The following is a 19,106-nucleotide window of genomic DNA, read 5'->3' as shown; positions in this document are numbered from 1 at the left end:
CCCTGTACTGGAGTTTAAACAGCTATAAACTGATCATCAGCTGCTACTCAGAACTCACTTCACACTGTCAAACCATACTAATGACGTCCTAACAAAAGTAAGCATGCTCTAAATTTGCACTGAAGATAAAAAACAAAAATAATTCAGAAATACAATTGGATATATAAAATAATCTGCCTTCTGACACTTTTTAATAATGTAAGGCAATCTATTCCAAAGCAATCTATTTCAAAGTGTAGTTGGCAGGGGTTTTTTAATATTTTGGTTTATTTTTGTTTTTGTTACCAGCAGTTCAGGGCTTAAAATAGCAAAGTCAAACTGTGGGCATTTCGTTCCAATCCCTAAACTGGAGATAACTGCTTCCAGTGCAGAGCAAAAAGACTGCATGGCCAAACACGTTGCTGTTTTCTCTGACTTTAACCAGAAGATATTTGCAAAGTCATTCTCATTCTTGGATCACCACACTCTGCATAATGTAAGAATCCTTTTCTGTTATCAGCCACAAGGACTGTCTCCTACTAATATCATACTTGCAAATTAAATATATTAAAAATGGAGATAGCCCCCAGTAGCCCTCTTACAACATTTTCTGGTCTCTGCTAGGAATCCAATATTCAGCTGCATCGAAGTGTCTGATATCAAAGATATTTTCCCTTGTAGGAGGATGTTGCACATTAATAAAGCAAGATAGATTTGATGTGTGAATGTTGTTAAGGTTAAAAACTTTCAACTATCAGTAACTTGTTGCTTTGCCATGTAAAAAGTTTTCCTTCTCTTGAAAGGCCCTTAGGACGGGATACAAAATAACAATGGTGTAATAATCTTGTGTGTTGCAGGATGTTATCCAAGCAGAAATCTAGTGTTATGGCTGACAGCAACAAAAGTATTACACACTGATGTTAAATCATAAATTACGTTATAGGAAACATTCAGGCAAGACTGAGACAAATCCCATGTAACAGGTATAGGAAGCTGACTGACTACTGCATATTCATTAAATGATACCCAAACAAAGTAATCTGAAATAAAACAAGGCAAGGAATTGATTACCTTCCAGGTATGGTACTGAAAAGTTGGTGCTGATGTTATTAATCACCCTGCAGGTCATGACATTACTGCCACAAGGCTCATAGTGCCAGTCACACTCATTACGAGGGTTGTAGTAGTCACAAAATATCGCTGATGAGGAAAGGAAAAGAGAAGCTCTTTAAAACCGTGGTTGCCAGAATGCAGCTCTGAACAGGTGTTTAAAGATACGAGTCAAAGGTATCAATAAATGAATCCAGCAAAATCTAGTTTAAGCGATACAACATGGACCCTCTGCTTCTACACTTAAACACGGGGTTCATCAAAAGCTGCGTTCTGAACTCCAGGTTCAATATTTTAATATTAAACCCTCAAACTACAGGGTGAAAAGTTTAATTTAAATCAGAAAAAAAAATTAATTTAAAATTAAGAGTAAATTTCTGAGAGTATCTTCCTTCCCTAGCTACTAGTAAACTCTTAAAATCTCCTGCAGTATATCCAAAATAATTCTACCTTGCCATATGACATGAGCTGAGAGTCACCTCCAGCAGGGAAAGAATGAGCATGTGAGACAGCGTGAGTATAGCTTAAAACAAAATTCAGCTTAGATGACTAGGGACAGAGGAAGGGACTTTTTAAAATTCAGATATCAGAGCTGACTGAAACTTGTAACTTCTGTTTCACTGACTTCTTACTCTTAAAAACTATAATTAGTCTTAATTCTGAAACAGCATGATTTTACAAAATTAATTATTTTTACATTTCTGCCAGTTAGCATCTCAAAATTTTGATTTGAGTGCTTCTCGGGGAGATATTAATTTAAATAATATTTAACATTATTTTATGACATTCTGGTTTGAGCATTAACAGACTGCTTAATGTACTTAATACCGATTAGAAGAGTACTTCTATACACTTTTGCTAAAATTAGATTCTGAATAATCTGAAAAAACAAGAGAGAAGAATGATAACAGGAGTTGTAGTTCACCAATTACCCGGCAAAATGGAAGGATGACTTAAAATCTAATCGTAACAGAAAAGGGAAAAAAAGAATGAGGGGGCGGGAAAGAACAGGAAGGGAATTAAAAAAAATCCAGGCTGAATAAGGGATAATCAAAATATACAAATTTACGAGTTCTATTTGTTCCCTGATATGCTGCGAAAATAAATGGCATTGCGTAGCCAGCAATGGGTCTTGTGGTGATGGTGTTAATGATTTGTTTCATCAGCTTTCTGAGAGCAGCCCGAAAGGTGCCGCCGTATGTAACCGTTACTCACGGCAGATATCCGGAGTTCTCCAGAAAACACAGGCCTGGGCCTTGGTGCACTCCTGAGCATACGCAGCAACCGCAGAACAGAAGCACTCGCAGTCTCCGCCACTGTCGCAGGAGCAGGCGTCGTGGACACAAGCGTCATAGAAAGGTTTCGGGTCCACCTGGCGGGGAGAGAAATGATGCTCCAGTTCATCTCCAAATGAGTTTTCAGAGAGTAAATTTGAGCGATCTCTTGGGATCTGGGAATTGAGCCGGGCAGGAATGAAACTGCTTCTAAGAATTGCTTAAAGGATTTTGGATAATAAATTTTGGTCTTGCAGTAAAATAGTACCTTCATAATTCACTACGACTGAAAAATCAAAATAAGAATCCTTGGCAGTGACACGTTTTTTAACATAGTTCCATTTTATGGCTCTCAAATTTGACTGATGCCAATGAAGTTTTATTTTCTAGCAAGCTCTGCCAACCAAGTGGTGAGCAGCACCAGAAAAGCTGCACCTCACAGCAAACAGGAAGCAGAGAATTTTATGCTTCTCAGGTTTTGGGGTCCTATCGAATGACACATTAGGAAAATATTTCTATTTTTTTGGTCAAGATTGCAAGAGGAAAAAGTTAGACTGGATTTTAGCTGCTGAAGGAATCAATATAGAAACACATGTTACGTTGATTAACTTAATAACTCTGGCTGAGTTATATACTGGCTGAAATGTGCTGACACCTGTACCTCTACTGAAGACTTAACTGAAGATCACTCTTATTTAACCATCTTTTCATTCATTCCGGATAGTCTCTCAGGAACAGAAATAGACCGTGCTGCCCCATCACTTATCGCCCTTTACAAACCTTGGAGTGACAAATTTTAAAGACTTCGCTTTGGATAATGCTGCATTCTTTCTCTGCCCAGGACTTCCGATGTGGTTTCACATCACAGGGCTTAATCACTTCTGTGACATCTGAGCACATGGAAGACTGTTTCCAGGAGTTCCCAAAGGTCAGGGCATTAGTCTCTTGCACCCCGCTTCTTGTTGTAAAGTCGTTGTTAGACTTGTCATCGAAGTTGCCACAGAGACCACACACTTGGCCCTGGAAAACACAATTAACGTATTCACAGCTTTTAAATATACCAGGGAAGTGAGAAACAATCTCTAGTTTCTCATGTAAAGTAAGAGCAAATTGTTGCCATTAAAAAGAACAACTGACTCTCCATGTAAATGACATATTTTCACCTTTACTTCCAAATTATCTGTACAGAAATTGAACCTTTATTTGTCTGTGTGCTCAGCAACTATCCATCTGCTGCTCCTTCCTCCCTCCTCAAAAGCAGTTGTATCTAGTGTATTTCCATGTCTCTGTGGTAGCCCTTCATCCAACTTGTAACACTAAAGACTGGCTAAGCCTCTTTCAGCTGGGAATTAATTTATTGTCCTTCTCAGTGTCCAGCTCTGTACACTGCTTGGGGAGCTTGGTTTTAACTCAGGGCTGAGATCACACACAGGTTTCCAAGTGCACGTACAGTCAGTTTGCATCCCCTAAACTAATTCAGGGGCTTGGCTTCTGATATTCACAAACTCAGAGTGCCTCAAACATTTAGCTTTAGTGCAATCATATGCTCTATTTCCTCTGCAATGCAGGTAAGGGCTCTAAGGAACTCTGGTAGCACCGCGCAAGCTGTCATAGCGGTAACGCAAGGTCATCATCAAGGTGATGATACAGGAGTTAAACGGCATAAAAGAACATTTATGTTTCCTTGTATCATTTATCTACTCATACCACTACTGCAGAAAAGGATAGAGAAGTCCTGACCTTGTAATCGGGGCTCAGTTTGATGAAAACAGTAGTCTTTTTATCCCAGATAAGCATCACACCGTTGCTAGCCTCAATCACGAGGTAGAGCCCTACTGTCCTGTTCCAGTAGCGCACATCTTCACCAATATCGCGCTGAATTTCTTTATAATCTTTGTTCTCCAATTTCAGTTCGGTTTTCTGAAAGATAAAAAGAGAAAGATTGTAACACTTATTTTTATGATGCTTTTAACAACACAATTCATGCTGGAACCAATAGCTCAGAGTCTGGGATGACTTTCCAAGACGACAGGAAGTGGTGCAGCATGTTTGTTTGAGACATGTTTCAATACCTGGCAAGCTAAACCTTAACAGATTAATTTAATAGACCCTCTAACCTCTACTTGTTCTGGCTCCTTTTAGGCGTGTGGCTTTACTTTTTTTTAAAAAATACTTGAATACTGCTATATACTCACTGAGTATCATTACTCACCCCTAGAAACATTTTAATAGCCTTTGAGCAGGTGACTCCTGTAGTTCCACAAAGGACATTCTCTGTGATGATACTGAACGAGCCACCGGAACTTTTGTTACCACAAAAATCCTATCGAAAAAAGAAAAAATGAGCATAAGAAAATGAATGAGCCAGAATATTATATTTTTAGTTTCATCTCACAATAATTACAATCATTTTAAATCTCCACAATGTACAAAACATTACAGCTGCTTCATATGTGAAATATTACATATATATATTTTTACAGGCACATGAACATATGCACACACATCTCTGCAGAGAGATATGTGTGAGAAAACCCGGGAAACAGGGCGGGGACAATAAAACAAAGAGGACCATATTTTTAAATATAAATGGTTTTTGTCTGTAAAATTAGAATTTTAATTTATTTCACAACTGACAGTGGGCTCTTATATTCATTATAACACAGTCCTGTTACATACAATTTATGATCTGTCTAAGGAAAAAAAAACACGTCACATTCACACAGCTTGCCTGCACTGAAAATACAGAATTTGTCCCAGCAGAACAGGGATGGGAGGCAGTAAGTAATGACAAAAGCAAAGAGGAAAGCAGATCTACAAGGCAGTTGGGTGCTATTTCAGCCCCTCCTGTCGAGCATTACCTGAGTAGCCACGTATTCACAACTCCCATCAAAGTCATAGAATTTTCCATCAAAGGTGATATAATGGCCACTTCCGTATATCGTACAGGTCCCATAGCACATGTGTTCAGTGCAGCTCCAAACCCCTTTTTTGCAGGTACTGGAAGAAAGCAGGAGGGTTAAACTATCAGATCGCACCAAGAGCATGCGGTTTGAAAAACTGCAGAACAACCCAAATCTGATAGCATTTATATTTAAAAAAAAAGGTGCGCTTTCCCAGTAAGAGATGCCTATTGAAAACAGCTGTTACCCCAAAATTTTCAGCACAAACAGTATTTCCTCAAACAGCAAAAAGTATATCTGAAAATAAATGTTTATACCTGCAGCTATGGCAGCCACTGTACCTAAGCCTATGCATGACTACTAATTTACTGCAGGGAATATATTCTAGAGGAGAGTAAAATATTATAATTTACCAGGTGTTGCAGTCCACAGTTATCTTCTCTCCAGGATGATACCACTGGTTGTTATGAACGCACGGGCAGTTCTGCTCCTCAACACAGCCTCCTCTCCCATCGTCAAACAGACCTTCAGGACACACACAGCCCGAGGTACACTCTGTCTGGAACTAATGAATGTGACAAGAAATCATTACTTTATGAGAAGGCATTTTAATTCCTTTTCTTCATAAGCATTCTGGTAAAAAAATCAGCTTAATATCAATTAGCTTTATAAAGTTTTTCTTTCTAGGTTTCTAACATTTTTCTTTTCTTTTTTTGATAGTCTAAGAACCCAAATTGTATTTCACTTGGGAAGTACGACTCCACTGAAGACACAGTGAAAAGAAGAAAGAGAGGGAAACCACGAGGGGTTTCATTGTCATGAAACTGGCAGCAGAGCAACATCATTCGGGAGAAAAGAAAATTAAACAAAAAGAAATACACAATTAGATACGTTTGCATTTTCTGTGGTGCCTGTGTCGTTTAAAGAATATAGAATAAAAGAAACATGACATGGAGAAAAACTGAATACGTACGTGATCACTTTGAAGGGTATGACAGCTATATTGTATTGGTGTTTGCGAATCCCAGTCTGGGAATGCGTCGCAGTCAAAGTACTTCTTGTTAGGAGGACATTCGGTTGTGTCTGAAAGGTACGGTGATGATTTAGATGTAGTAAGAAAAGTCAAAAGAAGCAGGAGGGAAAGGCTGTAGTGACTGAGACAGAAATCTCAGAGTATATCTATGTTTACGGAAAAAAAAAAAGGCTCAGCGAAGACAGAACGAAGCGACAGCGTGCAACTGTTTTACATAAAAGGAAACAACCAAAGCAAATATGTGGGGAACGTACTGAAAATGTACATTTGAGTTTGAAGGTCGGTTTGTGGGGTTTATTTTATTTTACTTCATAGAACATCACTTACTGCTTGTTCCTACTGTCACTGAAGTACACTGGACCTTCGCATTTCGGCAAACACTAGAAAAGAAGTAGAAATTTCTAAAAAATTAGGCTTGGTGTCTGCAATTTAAATCTAAGGATTTGCTTATTTGAGAGCATTTATCAGAGGCATCCTGTATAATTTCTACTGATATTTCAAGGTGACCTCTGCTGAAATGAATTTTCACTTGGAGAAAAAGTACAGCAAGATTTTAAGCATGAGGCACTGCAAGGTTAGATTTTAAGGAATGACAGCTGTCCTATTAATCCTTAATACTATGCTTCTTGATGGCTCAGGAAACAGAAAATAGTGAAACAGACAATGACAGTTTAAATCAAAGCCTTCATTTGGATACACAGTATATTTTCATGCCTATTGAACTCATACATTGCAAATTTTTGTGTGTGCTTCCTCTGCTGGATGGGAGAAGGAAGTCTTTCAGTTTGCACTGACAATTCATGCAGCAAACACTTGTCAGAGTTCATGACAAAAAAATACCAGAAACTTGAAAGCTGCTTCCAAAAGCCTCTGCTACGGTAAATACATGTACCAAGGGGACCTTTCCTCAGCAGAAAACACAAGCAGTCTGTCTCTGATAGGAAAGGAAACAGCAACATAACAGTATAACTGGCCTTTTATCTTCATTTTACCCCTCTGCTCGACAAAGCCCTATGAAAGATGCAGCTTCAGTGTAATGTTCACCTCTGAAGGCTGGTACTCACAGCTCCAGAAAAGCTGCACTTCTCAATTATTAATAAATGACACTGCAACAGGATGACATTTTGGTCAGCAAATGCAAAATGCATTACAAATGTTCATTAAAACACAGAAAAAGCTGAACAGCTTAGACCTAATAAGCAATTTTTCAAAGGGCTTTTATCCCCAGCAAACAAGCCACAGTAAAATGTACCAACGTTCTCCGTCTTTCGTGACGTACTGCCCCGGTTCCAGGTACGACCCCTTGTAGTAACACGGGCACTCGGAGATGGGCACACAGGTATCGTGGTTATCCAGGTAGGTGTTGTACGGGCAGCCACAGCCATCCACAGGAGCAAAGTCTTGTGGGCAGTGCTTTTCGCCATCAGCAAGGGAACGACACGTTTGCTGGCACATTGTAAGGTTGTAAAGGAAGATTTGATTTCCTGGGCAGGCAGACTCTTCTCTACCTAGAGGGAAAAGAAACAAATTGATGAATAAAGGATGCAGCGTGGTCAGTTTGACACTTCCATGCAGCCTGTAATGGTTAAAAAAAAAAACTCTCATAGGTTTTATTTAAGCACAAAAGTATCTTAAGTCACAAGTAATGCTAGCCTAACTTTTTACCAGCTGGAGACTTCTTTTTATCTGCTGCTAAGTTTCTACTTTCATATTTGTATTTGTTTCACAAACTGAAAATCAGAGAGAACAATATAATAAATAAACTCGTAGTCTCATCATTACTGTACTGTTGATGAAAAGCAAACAGAATGAGAAACAAAGACACTGATAAGCAAAAACAATGTAAAAGCCACAATGGTTGCGATTCCATTAGTCAGAGAAAAAAACTTATTTGAACTGGGGAAAGAAGGTGAAAATTAAAAATATTGCTTTCTACTTTTAAATATGCTATGTACAAATGACAGCTAAAGAATGTAACATAAATGAATACACATTATTAATGTTATCTCATGGCTAATGAATTCCACTGGGATTGCAGTTCCACTACTTACTGCAGATACTTTTTCTCCAGCCTCCCAGTATGATCCCTTTGAACGCACAGGCTCTTGAGTAAGAGGACAAGGCAGCACACAGGCATTCTTCATTGTCGTCGCAGAGGCAGGTGTCATATTTACATTTCTGAAACAAGACCGAAAGGGCCAGTAAGTCCACAGGAAAGCAAGAGGCAATTGCAAATTTATCTATTCCTTCAGCAGCGTTCCATGATAGTCTTATCACAGGAGAAACTTGGGGTGCGTATTGTGCTGCCTCAGGTAATCACTGCAAAAACTTTACCAGCTCTTACAGGCAAGCTACTCGGTAATATGTCAAATGTTTGAACAATGATAAATGTTGGTAGTCGTGCATTTAAAATAAAACAGTACTAAAAAAGAGCGCAAGATTACGATACCTTATAGTATTCTGAAGGATCGATGACTGAGTGACATCTTGCAAAAGGTCCCTCGGAGTTTTTCAGCAAAGAACACCAATGCTCAGCGTAATTTGCTGCAAAAAAAATGAGAAAAATTGAATTATATCATTATATTCACTCACCTTCCCTGTGCCATGTCTAGTTATGTTGTCACATAAATGCAACAGTACGAATGAGAGAACTGTGCACTTTGGGGTGTGGAGAAACTACAGGCAGTCTCTGTGCCTGTATTTCTGTTCCCTGATTCAGTTATCTAGCAGTAGACACACAATCATAAAATCAAAAATCATATCTTGCTGCAGCAGCTCATCTACAAGGAATTGTGACAGTCCTTTCCACTGGGGAACCATACAGCTAAATGAAACATTGGGATAAATAATACTAGGAAATACAAGCTGCCTTTGCAGATAATGTGAATTTATGACCTTTGCTTCCCCATCTTCCATTTCAGGGCTCCTCCACAATCACCCCCTAAACTTTCAGCTGATGGGAAATCAGCACTCAGATGTATAGAGAACTGCAGAAATTAGTAATTAACTTCACAATTCTCTAACAAACCCTTCAGTGCCTCACTACAACATCTACAAGCCCATTGCAGTAAAATACAGCAAATGCTGCTCATTCTGGCAGAAACCATCCAACTTAGCAGCGTGCTTACCGCTTTCAATGCTGAGACTGCAGGGGTCTTCCAGCTTTTCTGCCTGGTCCGCACAGGTGGACTGAGCTTTCCACGTGTTAGCGAAGGCAGATCCTGTAGCTTCTACCAGCCCGCTGGTGGTTTTAAAGTCATCGCCTTCCATCCCGTTAAAGTTTCCACAAAGACCTATTGAAAAGGCGAAAATTTTACCTTATTATTACCTGTTGTCATACTAAAAGATCAGAGGGAAAGGGACAACTCATCACAAACATAAGAAACAGAAGTTCATACTTCATTCAATATTAATGCATACTGTAAGATTTAAGAGCCCAATTATAAATCTTTAATCTCTTGAGAATAGTCTTCATGAAGATATCTCTAACTCAGGAGATCACTGCCCTAATCTGTATTTTTTATGCTTTCTAGTGATACTAAAATCACAAAACACACCTAGTTTTGTGGATAGTTAAAAATCAAACTGAATACAAATGTGAGGAATATTCTAAGAAACGTCCATGTACTAGCATCAGAGTGATAGGTCACTTCAATATGAAGCAATAAAAATTCATTTCTAATTCGAGTTAATGCTCTTCCAACATTTTGGCTTTTGCTTCTAGTTTCCTTCTTTTGAATCAATAAGTAACAAAATTATCACTCATCTAAAGAATGACCCTTCAGCTGTGGAACAGTGTGGCTTTGCTTCCCATTTGAATAGACACTTGCCTTGAACTTTTCCTTGAACTGATTGATCCACGGTCGCAAACAGCTGCATGACTGGAACCAATTGGATCTGCAGCTGAATCCCAAAGGATGTTTGTACAATAAGGTAGTAGGAAGATGGCTTGAATATTGAGAAGCTGGCTGAAAAACAAAACACAAACTGTGCAGTAAACACACATGCAGGCTGCTGAAGGAAACATTTATTAGATTCTAAGGTATCGCCTGCTATGAAAACTCTGAGATCAGGATCAAATTAACCATTACTTTTCCTCTAAAGGCCACTGGTCAACTAGATACAATGTTGGTCCTCACTAACCAGCCTGAACCTCACCATGACTGAGAGACAGGACATGCCCACATCATGCAGCCAGACTTGGCAAGCATTAAACACCTGCCTTTATAGACAGGTTAAATTACCTGCTATAAATTCAAGCCATGGCAATTCCTCTTTTCCAAGCTACACACCCAAGTACATTCAAAATGTATGACAAAAGCAAAGGGACAATTTTTCACTCATTCACTGCATACAGTCAGTCTGTCCATGAAATCCTCAGTGATGCCTATTAAACCACATTCATCTCCAAGTTGTTTCAAAGTCTGAACAAATTTCAGATGTCTCTCCTGCTTCTGCCTCTGAAAACATCCCCCTCAACAACAGAAGTCGGGTGTGTGACGCATGACACACAAGGCTACGTCCCTTACCTGACACGTGAGGCACGTTCACAGCCATGTCATTCAGTAGCACGCTGCCGTCTGACCTGAAAACCACCACCTGTAGAAGAGCACACAGAAACTGTGAGGCTCCAGGTACTGAGAGGAAAAGGAACTAAAAAAAAGTCCAAAAAAGTAAGGAGGGGAGACATTTTGCACTGTAACTAGAACTTAAAATCTTTGCGAGGAAGCATCTGTTTGAAAAGTGAACGTGGCAGCAGACGTGTAGGGTACAAGTAAGGTTTTGTCTTGCTGTTCGGTGTTTCGCTTACACCTGCCTGCAACAATTTATAGTGTTAACGAAACACAGAACTCGTTTGTTTCGGGCACTTTGGTTTCAGCAAGTACAAGAAAATATTTGGCCTTCAGGATCTTTAGCCAGTTCCTGTTCCCTGTAAAAGCATGTGCCACCACTCCAGTATGATTCTAACATGGTAAACAAGCAGTTTGTTAAAACTTCCTCATAAAATACCAGTCTGTGCACATAGAAACATAAAATGAGGGATTTTTGATTTGTTTTCATTTTGTTCCAGTTATGCTGTCAAGAATATGGAAGACCATAAACGAAGGAGAAATATTACATGTACATGTATATAAAATAATGCATAAATATAGTCCAGAAATTCCTATAACCATGCAGAATATTGAAGTGAATGAAAAATTAAATATTTAAGGAAAGTTGCAATGTATCAACATTTGAAGGTGGGATATCTTCTGAAAAAGACTCAATTAGGTTGTAAACCTTTATCTGAATAAAGTAAAATACTGTGAAGCAAGGAAGAATGGTACTCTTACTTCCAGCCAGTCTGGAATACAGTGAGGACAATTGTACAGCACAAAGAAGGGAAGATAGGAAAATGACAGCTTATTTGAATCTCATCTTTTGTTCAGTTTGGGTCTACTTTTGAGTTCTCGAGGCAGAAGCTTGAGTTGTTTTTCAGCCTGTCTGAGGTGTCTCATCTATTCACAACAGTGACCCCAGAAGAATTAGTTATTTCTCCCCAGGAAAGGAAATATGCTAATTTTCTGCATATCTAGCAAAACCCACAGAACACTCACATTTTTTTTGTGATCTACTAACAGCACAACAGTCTTCAAACAGGTCTGCCTGTCTGTGGAGCCACAGGGAGTCAGCTCTGCCAGGAGAGCATGACTGTCATTTACAGTTCCCTGAAATAAGGGAAAAAAATGTCCGTTAGTCCAATCCAAAATCTCACAAGAACATTTCCAGAACAAAGGCTGAAGTAATCAGTTATATTAACAACTACTATAGAACTTAGCTATGAAGACCACCATTTCAGCACTGGCTCTGGAAGCTGAACCACTTCTTTCCAGCAAACTCCATCATACTGTTTCTACTTCAACAAGATCTTTGACATCCTCTAGCAGAAGGAGAACCAGATATTTCAGGGACAGATGAAAGAAATAGCTCCCTAGCTCCCTTTCCTGGCTGACTTTGACACTCAGACGCAGAAACAGCTATTACAGATCTGGCTGAGAGTTTCTAATCCTGGGAACAGCTGATATTTACAGTCTGCCTCTCCAGGCAGACAGAGTGCTCCTTTGATTTCTTATATGTGAAGGCTCCACTGATAATAGCAGCACACACATTGCAGTAACTGCCCAACTGCCCTTAGGGCTGTTAGAGCCCATTCTGATTTTTCCAGTCCAGCTTTTAGCATTTCTGCTTCCCTCATCCTGTCAAAATGGAATAAAACAACACTTCACAGCTGTTACACATCAGCACACGGACACTTACATTCACTCTGCAAGAGGAAAGCCCTACAGCGCACAGTACCTTGGCCAACACGTAGTAACAGTCTCCATGGAAGGTGTATTTCTTCCCATCGAAGGTGGTAATATGGGAACCTCCTTCCACGGAACATGTGCCTGGACAGGGCAAGTCCTTGCACGTCCATCTGCCTGAAGCACAGGTGCTACGAACAGATAAATGATTAAAAAAAATGTTTATAGATATCATAGGAACTCAGGGCACTGAAAGCATCTGTATACCTGGCAAAAAGCAAGATATCACCAGGTGTTTTAAAACTGAATTTGAACATTTCCTTAAGGTTTCCCCTCTACTGATAAATGCAGACCCACTTACAATCACTCAAAGAAAGGTGTTTAAACAATGATGATCCTCACCATTCTTCACATTCATTGGTAATGCTTTCTCCTGGTGAATACTCCTCTCCATGGAGTTTGCAGTGGCACTGGCTGGCAGGGATGCAGCCTTTTTCGGTAATATCATCATACACGGTTCCTGTAAAGCACAACAGTAAACTATTCCAGTTCTTCCTGAAGTAAGTAATTTCGACAGAGGAGAAACTCTTAGAGGAGGTGTGCTCTCAGCTCAACACAGAAAGCAGAGGCTTAGATGATCAAAACTGTGAAGAATACTGTTTCTATTTTTTGTAGCATGACATACATCCAGCTTGGAAAATCTGTTCATTTATGTAACTATACACACACAAAAAGTTCAAAATAAGTATACAAGAATGATACATGTTTAGGTTTTCAGTCTTTCTGACATACTCTGCAGACTATCAATGGAATCTTTTTTCCTAAGGTTGACAGGAAGTCTGAGAATATCACTCATTGTCCCTCCTATCACTCTCTGGGAAAATTATGTTCATTGTCTCAGAATTATTCAACCTAAATCTCATGATTTTCTATATATTAGCAGAAGCGTATCTGTTGACAAGTTAAAAACAGATATAATACCTCTCATTGTGTTAATGTTCTAACTATAAAATTGTTGACTAATCAATTATGACTTAATAAAAAAAACCCCACCTCCTAGCAGTACTAATTTTTAAGACGTAATTTGCCTACATTTTGTATTTTGGCTAGGACATCCTTAGTCAAAGCTCTTGGTTTTGTTCCCTATTAAATAGTCAGAAGAACACTTGCCTTCAGGGCAGAAACAACCGTCCATGTAGTGTTCCTCACAAAGGCTGCTGATCTCCAAGTGGGAGCAAGTATCCATGCAGGGCGAGCTGCTTTCTCTATAGATCATGGTATCAGGACAGGTCTTGGCTGAAAGAATGAGAAAGGCACCACCAGTTATTTGAGTGTAAAGTCCATCATTCCTCAGAAATCACAGATCATATCCCCTCCACTCCACCTGATAAAATATCTTTGTCCTTTTCTGAACTGTTTTCTCTGCTTTTTATATTTTTGGTCTCAAATAGATAAAAACATCCCAGGGAACTGCAGGACCAGGCTTCACATTTTTTTAGTGGGAACAGAGAAAAAGCTTTTTTTTTAATAAAAAATCACAGTAGTTTATTGCACTGTTGGTATGAAATATATAATATATGCCTAGACTTGTGTGAAGAAGGAATGAATTTAAATGTTTCACAGTCGTGCATCCATGAATATTTATTTCTTTGTAGAAGTATAGCTGCTTACGGCAAAAGCTCTGTGTCCTCCATTCACCCGGCCGGCCACCCGCATGCGAACACTGACGAGAATACTCGGAGATGGTGCTGCAGAGGCAGAAGGAGTCCTCACTTCCATGACAGGCACACTTGTCCTGCATGCATCCTTGGATGTACATTTCCAAATTAAGGCGTGACTGACAATCAGCAAATGCGGACGAAGTCAGCAGCCTCTCACACTCATCACGCTAAGGAGGAAGAGTAACAATATTTAAGATATTTGTAATCACCTGAGCTTCCAGACACTTCCTGTCTTGTCATAAACAGCTATTGTATTCTGAACGGCAACAGTTTTTCCAGAAAGGAAGAAGAAACCATTTGCCCTGGAAGGGACAAATTCTTCCCAGTTCCTCACACACTAACTCCTGGTAGCAAAGGGATGTCTCCACGTGCCCGTGCAAGTGAAGTTCACCACCAGGAATACTCACATGCTTGTTGCAGCTTGGCAGAGCCTGAGTTTCATCAGGATCTTCACATTTGGCATTAGGTTTGCTGATCTTCTGTAAATTCCCAAACGTGATTGCATTGTAGCTTGTAACTGTGAGGAAAAAAAAAAAAAAATTACAAAGAGGACTTGCTGAAACCCCCAGAACTGACAAGGAACATCTGATTCCTGGCACTCTACTGATCAAGGGAAACAGTTACTGTTGCATCAAATGTGCCAGTTAGACAAAGGTCTCTTCTTCGGATTATGTCTATTGTATCTAACTGTGCCTAAAAATTTGAAGTGGTAACAAGAATAGAAGGCCAGTAGAAAAAGGAACAAGATGACTCATGTTGAATAAAATAAGACCAGGAATGCAGACCTGGAACATGATGTTTATTCTGAAGCAATCACAGAAATCTCTCAGGTGACATTTGCTCTCCGGTGATGGTCCTATGTACAATGCCTGACTCACCTCCATCAATAAACTCATTGTAGATTTGAACTCCATTGTAATCCCCACAGAGACCACAGGTATAGTTATTAAACTTGCTGTCCAGCTCCACCTAGGTAATGGGGAAAAAAAAAAAAAGAAGTATGGAGCGTGAAGACATCCCAAGCAAATATGTCTACTCAGAAGTTGCTAAATGACAGAAGTGATGATGAACTCAAAACTCTTAGAGAAGCAGCTATTGCAAATGGATTTGTAACGAAGTGATGATGAACTCAAAACTCTTAGAGAAGTAGCTATTTGCAAATGGATTTGTAACACAGTTTAAACACACAGTTAGATTCAAAAAGTTAATATAGAGAACCAAAAGAGGTGACTGAAGCTCCTGTATTTCAGTAATTGCAGCAGCCACTATGGTGATAAACATGACAAGGGAAACATTCTTAAAATCATAGGAATTTTTCTTCTCCTTTTTATCCCTACTGGGAGAATATTTAAGTCTTGCTATAAACTAGGAAAGTCAATGGTGGCAGTCCTGTAAAAGATAAATGAAGGAAAATGCAGATTGTGGGTTGCAGGGGTACTATATCAAGAATCATTAGCTATTTCTCAGAAAGCTCCAGAAAGATCATCTCCATGCCATACCACTGCCTTTATCACACTGCTGAGAAAAGAACTTTTTGTTTTTAAAATCAGATACCATGAGTATCAGTTGGATAACATATCAGCTTTGTACAGTTCGGGAGATTCTACTTGTGTCCAGCAGTCTGTTAAACCCTGGAAATACCATTAAAAATTGACTTGGATCATACATACCATCAGCGCATCTTCCTGATTCCATATCAAAGTCAGGCCTAATTTGGCATAAACCTTGGTGTAAATGTCATTGCTCTCAATGAGCACACCAGAGCTGTAGTAAGGTGTCTTCACACTAGGAAGAAAATCAGAGATTTTCCATTAGTACAGATACATTAGAGGTGACATGAATGTCTGTAATAACCTAAACATCCTAACGAACAGATAAACCACTCTCTGTCTACGTGATCCTAGTGGCACAGGGTGCCTTGTTTTAAGCAGCCATAAAATCCTCTCTCGCTGACACTTGATGCAATAACGCATTGGCAAAGTAATTTCAGAGGCAGAGCTCCCCTGAGGGTAGCACTTCTTTAAGAAAAAAGCCAAGATGTCAGATGTCTTCAACTTAATTGAGGGAAAATCCATCATCACTGTGGTATTACAGAAGAGGTTCAAACACTCGCTAATAATTCAATGAAAGAAGGAGCCTAAAGAGCTAGAGCCTGTTCAAACAGAAGTAGTGTAAACTGGAATCCAGTGAAAATAACCAGTTCCTTTTCTACAGACTTGCCAATATAATTGTTACCTGTCACGTGGATCAGGCACCAAAAGGAAAATTGGTACGTATTTCTACTCTACAGTTCTCACTTCAGTAGCATGAAACACTATTTTACAAGGCAATGGATCACAAGCCATTCAAAGAGCATTATGGGAAATTAAGTTCTACAGAAAACTAAATCCCCCACGCAGCAGAAACCTGTTCAGCAGCAATCTGTTGTTATGTGAATGCCACCCAAGAATAAAAAGAGGCTTGGTTTAACAAAAACAATTTTTAAAGGCTTTTCAAACGTGTTTTTCATGGAGTTGTTTTTAAGACCTGAGTCCACAATAAAGTTTTCTTTTTTTCAATTTGGGGCAAGAATGCATTTTTTTATAACTTCATGTCATTTTGTTATGCATTCTGGTATGATCCTTGGAAAATTGAATGCTATTTTCTGTCTTTGAATGGATTTTTATTACAGTAGCTTCTAAACTTCAGAGCAAAAAGCTCAATTCTGGACAAAATCCAGTCCTACAATGACAATGGAAAGGATTTATTTTTTAAAAAATTATGCTTAGACATAGTAACAGCCAGTTTCTTCTGTCTTCAGAGCTATTTTTTAACCTGTGAGTTGTTTCACTTGTTTCAGTGTGTGGATATACACATACTGGAAGGACAGGCTAACGATAGGAAAGATGAGGTTAAGACGCTACTCGACACCAGCATTGGTGTCAGACTAGTTCCATGTTACAGGAGGAAAGAAATGCTACAGCTCGCTGCAAAAAAAGTACATCTTGCCACATATAAACCACTGTAAATTTTGACCTGCATTATAGCTGTTACAGTGCCTTGAGGAATGGCCATGGGTCCTTAAAGAGTTACTTGTGAAGATAGAAGAAACCACCTCTCTTCTTTCACAAAATAAAAGACCCTAGAGAAATGTATCTTCATTTCTGAGGCTTTACTAGACCATCTGCTAAGGTAAACTCAAGGTGATGCCATAAAACAAATGAAACTATGGAATTTTATGCTGGTGGAAGATCTGGCTCATGAGCTGCAAATGTTTCCTGTGCTCAGACTCCTTCCTGCCTTGCATTTAAATCATCCCGTATGCCAGTGGAGAAACGATGATTAACACTAAAGCCCCTCCCCAAAGCAATTTTTATGCTGAATTCAAAGAGGGGTTTTTTTCACTTGTGGAAATGCTTGTAGCAGTTACCTTAACAGCATACAGACAGATGTTAAAGAATCAATCCTGCTTTTTATCTTCCTAGCACATTTCCCTGAAATACTCTTCTACTAAAGGAACTTACAGCCGTCCATCCACCACAGCCACTTTTGGTCTGAGGTACACCGTGAAGTCTTTGATTGTGAGCAGGATGTAGTGGATCTCGGGGTGGTTATTGCTGTTCAGAGCGCGCTGAATGTGGACAGAGAACTCCTTGTAAGACTCGCGGCAGTCAGAAGCAAAATTGTACTCGCAAACGCCGGGGAATTGATAGATGTCTCCATCAAAAGTTTTGAAATGGTTGTTGCCCCAAGTGCTGCAGACAGAGTGGCCATGGTTTCTTGTCCTTACTGTTAAGTGAGGAAAAAGAATTAGGCGTGAAAAATGTGAAATGAACGAGGTAGCATCAAAAAAATGTAAGTGCTGCATTTTGCACTTGTAATCATGTGCACAGTGATGCCACAGGTCTTAAGCCTGGTCAAGTCTGCTATTAAGCAGAAGAGATGTGAATCTCCAATGGAAAATAAAGCATTTACAAATACTGCTGATATCTGGATATATAGAGTAAATGAGAGTTTTTACAGAATGATTGTTGTCCTTAATGACAAAATGAGCTTTGTCCAATGTTAGGATGTTCACTTCTGAAGAAAGTATTTATGTTATTCCAGAATAACAGAAGGCACAATCATCTACTTTCTTCACTGCTGTAACAATGAACCTCCCAAATCCCTCTAGTTTTTTCTGCTGAGTAGTTGCTGTACTTAGAAAAGTCTAAACACATAGAAAGAAAAGAAACACTGAAAATATTTTTCAGTCACATCAAACTAGAGAATAATGCAGTAGATATAGGTGCTAATCTCTCCAAAGAAAGCAAGCAGTATTTACCTAGCTTGGCTCAGCCAAGTGGCCTCAGTATTTGCAAGTTTAAGAAACTTAAGGCACCTTCAAACTCCAGAGCGTTATGTAAATGCACAGCCTCCTTCTACCCTTGCAGTGGTATTTTAATTCTTTCCCTCTTTTCCAGGACGCAATCCGCTACCATTTCATTTCTAGAGCTTACCTTTTCTTATTTCGTTCGCATAGGCGAGAGCCAGCCCGAGCACGAAAAGGCTGGCAACTCGTAGCCCCATGGTGGCTAAGGTGGGTGAACTGGGAACTCCAACTGAAAACTTTTCTTTATATAACATCCCCTGATGCAATTGATTCTATCTCAGAGGAGGAGATACAAAGGGAGGTGGAAAGAGGAGGGGTAAAAAAATAGGCGTTCTGTTTGCAGAAGATAAGAGGTAAACAGACAGGTATTTTTCACCATAAATGAAGGAATTCAGTATACAGGAAATGGTATAATATTGATTCAGTAATCATGCAATTTTTTATTGCTCTG

General features: G+C 39.3%; 1 protein-coding gene across 1 annotated transcript in view; it reads right to left on the bottom strand.

Moving 5' to 3' along the window:
• Positions 1 to 18,852, bottom strand: part of LOC104277143 (mucin-2-like) — a gene marked incomplete at its 3' end in the record, with an annotated part of 24,264 nt that extends 5,412 nt beyond the window's left edge. Inside the window, exons 1-25 of the mRNA XM_009873704.1 lie at positions 18,779 to 18,852; positions 17,808 to 18,068; positions 15,975 to 16,089; positions 15,183 to 15,273; positions 14,712 to 14,821; positions 14,255 to 14,471; positions 13,754 to 13,879; positions 12,986 to 13,103; positions 12,636 to 12,774; positions 11,897 to 12,007; positions 10,829 to 10,898; positions 10,130 to 10,267; positions 9,428 to 9,592; positions 8,749 to 8,843; positions 8,347 to 8,477; positions 7,552 to 7,803; positions 6,627 to 6,679; positions 6,240 to 6,349; positions 5,680 to 5,831; positions 5,225 to 5,363; positions 4,576 to 4,686; positions 4,104 to 4,283; positions 3,144 to 3,383; positions 2,305 to 2,461; positions 1,051 to 1,179 (exon numbers count right to left, since the gene is read on the bottom strand). Coding sequence (XP_009872006.1) covers positions 1,051 to 1,179; positions 2,305 to 2,461; positions 3,144 to 3,383; positions 4,104 to 4,283; positions 4,576 to 4,686; positions 5,225 to 5,363; positions 5,680 to 5,831; positions 6,240 to 6,349; positions 6,627 to 6,679; positions 7,552 to 7,803; positions 8,347 to 8,477; positions 8,749 to 8,843; positions 9,428 to 9,592; positions 10,130 to 10,267; positions 10,829 to 10,898; positions 11,897 to 12,007; positions 12,636 to 12,774; positions 12,986 to 13,103; positions 13,754 to 13,879; positions 14,255 to 14,471; positions 14,712 to 14,821; positions 15,183 to 15,273; positions 15,975 to 16,089; positions 17,808 to 18,068; positions 18,779 to 18,852 — 3,484 coding nt within the window. The remainder of the gene's footprint in view (positions 1 to 1,050; positions 1,180 to 2,304; positions 2,462 to 3,143; positions 3,384 to 4,103; positions 4,284 to 4,575; positions 4,687 to 5,224; positions 5,364 to 5,679; positions 5,832 to 6,239; positions 6,350 to 6,626; positions 6,680 to 7,551; positions 7,804 to 8,346; positions 8,478 to 8,748; positions 8,844 to 9,427; positions 9,593 to 10,129; positions 10,268 to 10,828; positions 10,899 to 11,896; positions 12,008 to 12,635; positions 12,775 to 12,985; positions 13,104 to 13,753; positions 13,880 to 14,254; positions 14,472 to 14,711; positions 14,822 to 15,182; positions 15,274 to 15,974; positions 16,090 to 17,807; positions 18,069 to 18,778) is intronic.
• Between the last annotated feature and the right edge of the window lie 254 nt (positions 18,853 to 19,106).

This window comes from Apaloderma vittatum, unplaced genomic scaffold (genome assembly GCF_000703405.1).
Source record: "Apaloderma vittatum isolate BGI_N311 unplaced genomic scaffold, ASM70340v1 scaffold8390, whole genome shotgun sequence".
Taxonomy (NCBI): Eukaryota; Metazoa; Chordata; class Aves; order Trogoniformes; family Trogonidae; genus Apaloderma; species Apaloderma vittatum.
This window is presented reverse-complemented; position numbering and strand designations above follow the sequence as displayed.